Genomic DNA, 8,022 nt, shown 5'->3' on the forward strand with positions numbered 1-8,022 from the left:
AGATCTAGCCTCTCACACCTACCCTAGAATGTCATTCTAAAAGTATACAGTCACATCATTGAAATCTCAGATCTACAAGATAATGCATGATTAATTCAAAACAATATGAATGAAGAAGCATTACATTTGATAGTACAATCTAAATGCTAAAGGGTTATACTAGTTTTTTACTGAATTCTTCGTGGAGGCGCAATGGCCCAGTGGTTAGGGTAGCAGACTTGCGGTCGTAGGATCGCAGTTTCGATTCCCAGACTGGGCGTTATGAGTGTTTATTGAGCCAAAACACCTAAAAGCTCCGAGGCTCCAGCAGGGGATGGTGGTGAACACTGCTGTACTCTTTCACCACAACTTTCTCTCACTCTTACTTCTTGTTTCTGTTGTGCCTGTAATTCAAAGGGTCAGCCTTGTCACACTGTGTCACGCTGAATATCCCCGAGAACTACGTTAAGGGTACACGTGTCTGTGGAGTGCTCAGCCACTTGCACGTTAATTTCACGAGCAGGCTGTTCCGTTGATCGGATCAACTGCAACCCTCGACGTCGTAAGTGACGGAGTGCCAACAACTGAATTCTTCAATTTTTTAAAAATTCATTGACACAAATGCTGTGTATTTTGAAAGAAATATAACACAAGGGTTAACTCATTGATTACTTTTGTAATTAATAATGGATCTAAAATGTGTTCATTACACTAAATTTGCTTGTCTATGTGATTCAAGCTTATTCAACCATGAAAAAAAGTATTATTGAGTAACAAGTATTTGTGTCAAAAGTACTTTAAATTATTCTATTTTTGACAAGTATTAATTTACTTGAACATAATTACATATATTTTGGTTTCATGTCACAAATGAAGATTTTAAGGAAATTTCAGCATTGAATTCTTACAGGGAAATTAGATTTATTATGGTTTTATTTATTAGCTGGATATTTTGTGTGTGTGTATGAAGTAAATTCTAAGTAATACTATAAAAACTAGTTGTTATTTTACAGAGTGTAATTTCAATAACCTTGAATCTTTTCTTTTGGTCATTTGACTGTGACAATCCTGAGGCATTGTCTTGAAGACTTTGGTCAAAAAAATTGACCCCAATACTTATGTTAATTTTTAAAGTCTGGTACTCGTTCTCTCTCTCTCTTTTACTGAAGATCAATCACTGGTATATGTATGTGTGTATATATATATATATTCACACACACCAGATAGGCTTCTACACAATTTCTGTCTGCTGAATTCATTCAGGATGCATGGGTTGGGTTGGCTATACTAGAAACACTTGCCCAAAGTGCCATGCATTGAGACTGAACCAGAGACAACATGGTTACAAAGCAAGCTTCCTAACCACACAACTGTTCCAGCGCATGCAAGGGGATGGGGTTGGAAATTTGTATTAAATTGATCAAATTTAATTTTGGTTGTCATTGTTTGTTTAGCCCAGGGCACCTCTGATACAGTAGACTTATGATCAAAGAGCATTCTAGCTATGATCAGATGATCATTTGTCCAACCCTAGAATCCTGTCAAAAGTACTTTCTGTTTTGAAGTGTTGGATTAATCTGTTCCTTGGTTTAATTCCATCCTGCAAAGAAAAGGTGCCAAAGATAAGATTGTCAGTATTTCTATGTTGTCTGTTTAAACTGGTTGTTTACAATAACCGAAATTTTAATGAGTTAGCAGTTAAACTGGCCATATCCGGTCCAAATATTCTACATGTTTTATGTTCAAACCAACTACACTCAGCTTCTCTACCTTACAATGTCATTCTAAAAACAAACAATCAGGAGTGGCTGTGTGGTAAGTAGCTTGCTTACCAATCACATGGTTCCAGGTTCATTCCCACAGCGTGACACCTTGGGCAAGTGTCTTCTACTATAGCCTCGGGCCGACCAAAGCCTTGTGAGTGGATTTGGTAGACGGAAACTGAAAGAAGCCCGTTGTATATATGTATATATATATATATGTTTGCGTGTCTGTGTTTGTCCCCCCACCATCGCTTGACAACCGATGCTGGTGTGTTTACATCCCCATAACTTAGTGGTTCAGCACAAAGAGACCGATAGAATAAGAACTAGGCTTACAAAGAATAAGTCCTGGGGGCAATTTGCTCGACTAAAGGCGGTGCTCCAGCATGGCCGCAGTCAAATGACTGAAACTAGTAAAAGAGAGAGAGAGTAATCATATCATTGATATCTCATAACCAAGAGATAATCCATGATTAATGGAAAACAATGTCAATAAATGAGTATTACATTTGGTAGATTAAATGTTGAAGAGTTAAAATCTGTTCTTTCTTTTTTTTTGTTTTTAATCACTAGTCAACTAGCTACTGATAAAAACTTAATGTATCTACCAGAAACCTGAATAGCAAGTTACTGATATCACCAATCTTTGACAGAATCCTATTAAAGTGTTTAGTTGTTTGTACTTCTGAGCCCAGTCAGTTCCTTGGTAGTGAGTTGGCATTTAGGACTTTGCCAGGATTCCTGTTACACCCAGGAAACCCATCAAAGGACCTGTTTCTGTTTTGGAGTGGTAGGTTAGTCTGTTGCTTGGCTTAGCACCAACATTTGATTCTTGGTCCCTTTTAACTGTCTGCTCTATTACAAGTGTTTGGACCAGGTCTCTGGTCTAAGAATAACTTCTCTTCATCTTGCCCATCTCAGAGATTCTGGAATAGATCATGGTTCTATTATTTCTCTGATTAAACCATGCAAAAAATAACTTTTTAAACTTTTATTTCTGAGATGTCTGACGTTATTGATGTAATTCTGTGATCACTACTTAAACCATTGTTACCAAATTTCCGGGTTCAATCTCACTGTGTAGCATCTTGGGTAAGTGTCTTCTATAGCCTCAGGCTGATCAAAGCCTCGTGAGTGGATTTGGTAGATGGAAACTGAAAGAAGCCCGTCATATATATATATATATATATATATATATATATATATATATGTATGTATGTATGTATATGTTTGTGTGTCTGTGTTAGTCCCCCCAGCATCACTTGACAACTGATGTTGGTGTGTTTACGTCCCTGTAACTAAGTGGTTTGGCAGAAGAGACCAATACAATAAGTACAAGGCTTGCAAAGAATAAGTCCTGGGGTCGATTTGCTCATCTAAAGGTGGTGCTCCAGCATGACCGCAATCAAATGTCTGAAACAAATAAAAGAATAAAGGAACGTCTTTGTGGTTTTATGTATGTATGTGTGTTTCTGTGTATATATGTGTCTATGTGATTGTGTGGGTATTTGTCTTTGTGTTAGTATGTTTGTATATGCATCTGTGTGTGCGTTCATCTATTTGTCTGTGTGTGTTTATGTGTATATGGGGATGGGCGTACATTACATTAGTATTTATACTACATTTGTCTTTTAATCACTGTCCCCTTGTTTGCCCCTGTTTGGTAATTGAATGGCTTATTATTAAGGATAGTTTAAAATATTTTGATCTATAGATATAATTCCTACTTGCTTTTGAAATACTATACACATCATTTATTCATTCTTTTACATGTATTTTTATTAATTTTTTAATTCATTGTTTTACATGCATTTTGCCATGCGGCCAACGATTGAATTGTTGTAGTTTTTCATTGTGATACTCTCAACAGAAACCTATTAATCTTTATTGTGTACAAGTACAGCTAGCTGTCACTTATGAGAAGGTATGGCTTGGTGACATGTACCTAACTAACTGACAGTTTATCAGTTACAACAACAAGGGTTCCAGTTGATCTGATCAACGGAACAGCCTGCTTGTGACATTAACATGTATGTATGTAGCTGAGTGCTCCACAGACACATGTACTCTTAACATAGTTTTTTGGGAGATTCAGCATGACACTGAGTGTCACAAGGCTGGCCCTTTGAAATACAGGTACTACTCATTTTTGCCAGCTGAGTGGACTGGAACATGAAATAAAGTTTCTTGCTCAAAGACACAATGCTTCACCTGGAATTGAACTCAAGACCTTGTGATCGTGAACTGAATACCCTAACCACTAAGCCACACGCCTTCACTTGACATGTACCATGTTTTCACCAATTGTTTTAGATACTTGGATAGCCAAGAACTCACAAGGCATTGAACAGCCCAAATCTATAATAAAAGTTACCTGCTCAAGGTGCCATGCTGTGGGATTGAACTCAAAACTACATAGTTACAAATTGGGTTTCTTAACCACACAGCTGTGGCTATTAAGAATTATTTTAAAATTCAACTTTTGATTAAGATATTTTGCTTCCTTCATTATTCAAATTTTTATTTTACTAAAACTGTTTGCTTCAAACTATAAATAAATTTTTTGTATCACAATAATGGAATAGCTGTAAGTAACATAAAATTATTTTCTCCTAAAAGTAACTTTGGTATAAATAGTTTGTTACTCTAATGCCATAGTTAATTTTCTTTGCTGATAAGAAACTACAAAAGAAAAAAAGAAACACAACAAAAAGTCAGTACTTATTTTTACTTTTGGTAACCACAACTAGCATTATTATTACATTTATTTTTGTACTATTTATGTTGAATGAGTAACCAGTTTTCTGACTAGCAATTTTCCTTTTGTTCTCATTCCAGTAGCTGATTGTACTTATCTGAACAGCAACAGCTATGATTATGAGTAGATAATACTGGGACACATTTTACATCACATACTAAGTCTCTTAACAGTCTTCATAAACTGTCCGACTATAATTTATTTCATAGTGATAGCAATCTGACTGAAGAAAGGAATGTTTGAAGCCAAAGGCTTCTTTCGAGCTTTTATATTGATGTTTACTCTGAAAAAAACAGTCGGATAGCTAGCTTTTGTGCATGTCTCTCTCATCGTGAAACTAACATTCCCACCAAGAGATACTTTTATTCATCCTAGTCCCTGCACATGAAAGGAATCATTTTTGGTACACCTCTACAGTATAATAATTTGTTGGGCTACTCAAATTTTATATCATTCAAGTGGTAATTATTTTGAAAGTAAAATACCTTTACAAACTCCTTCAACATGACTTCTCCATCCTCTGTAGATGTAGGTTCTTTAAAACCAGGATACGTTCAAACATTCCATTCAGTTGGTAAGTTATAGAATTTATTACATATTTACTTGAATAAATGACTGAAAATATATGAAGTCCTTTTTTTTCTAAGTCATTGATTTCAAATAATAATGTCAGCATCAATTACAGGAGGGTAATAATTGGGGATTAATTCTAAATTATTATTCTTTAACCCTTGGTCATCCTTAATCAAACATGGCTAGAATATCTCTATTGGTATGATTATTACTTAGTGTGTATGTAAGACTACATTATTCAACATATCTTGCCTATTGATAATTTTGGTGATTTTTTTTTTTTTTTTTTTTTTTTTTTTTTCAGGCAGATTTTGAGGCTGTTATTTCTAGCATGTTGAGCAACTGGGTAAAGACCCCTGCTAGATTTGTAGCTTCCATGATGTGAAACATGTGATGGCTTTTTCTGGGTGTTGGGCTGAGTCTATCACAGTTATAATTTTTAGATCTGATCCCTATTTCCTTTAGGGCTTTCCTATAAGGTGTTATCCACCCCTGATTGGAACTCTCCCGTATGACATGTACGCATGCTCAGTGACTTGCTTGAACAGTTACAATCAGCTGAATGCACATTGCCAGTGACATTTGACATAATTACCCACTCTCTGTGGTCAGGATTCTTTTTTTGGTTTGATGTCGGTATCGAAGGGATTACCAGACACCGGACAATACAGTGAGAGCAGCTTTCACTCACATCGTGGTATTCGATGCTGTGTACGTGTCTGTCGTGGTAAAATATGCCACTCCTTAACTGTTGCTTTGCTTTCATCCGTAGCCTGAGGTAATTATGTCATTATCTGTGAAATTCGCCAACTTACAAAGATCTTTAGATCAGGCAATACTTTACCGAGAGGAGATATAAGCTTCTGCTTATTCCTGTCTGAAGTATCGTCCGATGAATTTACTTTGTTGACATTCTTTATCGACAGAATTTTTATACCTTTCAACCTTTCAATCAAGTCCGCCTTTCTTCCAGTAACATACTGTCCATATAATCTTAAATATTTAAACTCAGGCACAGTAAGTACTTCGATAGCTGAATCATCAAGCTGCTTTATATCCATAAGACGTAAAACAATAACAATGGCGTGGGTTAGCCTCCGGAAGTTTAATTATCTACATGGAGCGCCGCCTAGCCAAGGGAGATAACCTGCTTATAGGAAAGCCCTATAACAAGCTGTTTAGGTAACCCCAAGTTCTGCAGAATGTCCTGCTCTAAGAAATGGGTGAGAAAACAAAAAGTTACTTTAAATGCAAGGGTGTCTCTCTTATCCTCTCGAACATTTCATTTCCACCTCATTCATTAAGTATCTCTATACTAAATATTTTGTAAGAAAGTTGCAACAGGAAAAGAGAATAAATAAATAAATAAATACAAGGGCCTGACCAGCCGCTATCAGTTTGTGCTGGTTGCCGTTGAGATCTCAACTGTTCTTGGACTCTGCACCACCATTTTCTTTCACAAAATTGGGATAACAGCAGCCCATCTGAGAAATGAGCTCCACTGCAGTGAGTGTCATTGGTCATTCTCTACAGCAATGCCATCACAGTCATGACCACGGGGGCATGGCTGAGCACACCATTTGTTCTAGAGTGTGTGGCCCATTGTCCTCTCCCCCCACCTTCTGCTGCTTAATCTCTTTACTCTCTCTATTTGTTTCAGTCATTTGACTGTGGCCATGCTGGAGCACCGCCTTTAGTCGAGCAAATCGACCCCAGGACTTATTCTTTGGAAGCCTAGTACTTATTCTATCGGTCTCTTTTTGCTGAACTGCTAAGTTACGGGGACGTAAACACACCACCATCGGTTGTCAATCAATGGCGGGGGGACAAGCACAGACACACAAACACATATATACGACGGGCTTCTTTCAGTTTCCGTCCACCAAATCCACTCGCAAGGCTTTGGTCGGCCCGAGGCTATAGTAGAAGACACTTACCCAAAGTGCCACGCAGTGGGACTGAACCCGGAACCATGTGGTTGATAAGCAAGCTACTTACCACACAACCACTCCCACTTTCTTTTGTTTTTTTTTGTGTTGCCTTGTAATTAAATTGCAATTCAATTAACTGTTTCTAAAATTTTCTTAACATGAAATTTGAGCTGAACTTGAGTTTTAGAAGGATAACAATAATAAACTCCATTTTTTAAAAATTTTTTAATTTTTTATGTGTTATGTTGCTTGTCTTTGTTTGGTTTCTACCATGTATACATGTTGCTAATACCCAGATCTGAAGCAAGATTAGTTTACTGCTAATGTTCCTTGTTCTGTTCACTGTAGAAAGTAAAAATACTTTTACATAAGTATTGGATACAGCCCTACTCAATGTGGCAAAGTGTCTCTACATGGCTGCCTGGCTTCCTAGAAATAGCAACCAAATTTCCCTCAATTAAAAGAAATGGTGCTAAGTAATTATCTTAGATGCATTGTCTGAATAAAAGATAGATGGTTAAAGCCTTTGATCAAAGATCTGATTTATCAAAATGACCCGTTCCATTTTTTTTTTCTCTTTAAAAGATAATGTGTAATTGGGGGGAAGGGGTAATTTAGTTGTGATTTCTAGCAAGCCAAGCAGTCACCACATAGACTTCCTTATAGATACATATGTATTAGTTATTAGTGATGCATGTGAAGGGAACTGCAGTAGCTTCAACCAGACGTTTAAACCACATATTCAGTCTCAGTTTGTCATGCTGTGTCTGTCACACATTTCGCTATTTATTAACATACCTATTTATTACAAACCCGTTAGCTATAGAACAGAATGAAGTAACAAAGTAACAGTTTCATTACAAACTTTTACTGTTCACTGATACTTGGCTCCATTGTATCTGTCTGATTTCTGTGATTTTTTTTTTTTTTGTATTTTTTCTTTCTTTCTGTAAATTGTTTTAATAAAGTTGACCAAGTTGTAAGTAGTCAACAAAAGACTTCTGATAGTATTAAGACT

At 36.5% G+C, this 8,022-nt stretch overlaps 1 protein-coding gene across 4 annotated transcripts in view; it reads left to right on the forward strand.

Moving 5' to 3' along the window:
* Positions 1-8,022, forward strand: part of LOC106869479 (probable E3 ubiquitin-protein ligase MID2) — a 38,931-nt gene that overhangs the window by 11,174 nt on the left and 19,735 nt on the right. The window contains exon 1 of one of the 4 annotated variants that reach the window (XM_052968647.1): positions 4,617-5,074. The exons of 1 other annotated variant lie outside the window; for it this stretch is intronic. In XM_052968647.1, coding sequence (XP_052824607.1) covers positions 5,005-5,074 — 70 coding nt within the window. In that variant the 5' untranslated portion in view covers positions 4,617-5,004. Of the gene's footprint in view, positions 1-4,616; positions 5,075-5,649; positions 5,852-8,022 lie in introns of those variants that run through there. 2 more of the 4 variants (XM_014915233.2, XM_052968648.1) reach the window with 2 other exon arrangements.

The sequence above is a fragment of the Octopus bimaculoides genome, chromosome 6, assembly GCF_001194135.2.
Source record: "Octopus bimaculoides isolate UCB-OBI-ISO-001 chromosome 6, ASM119413v2, whole genome shotgun sequence".
In the NCBI taxonomy this organism is placed as follows: domain Eukaryota; kingdom Metazoa; phylum Mollusca; class Cephalopoda; order Octopoda; family Octopodidae; genus Octopus; species Octopus bimaculoides.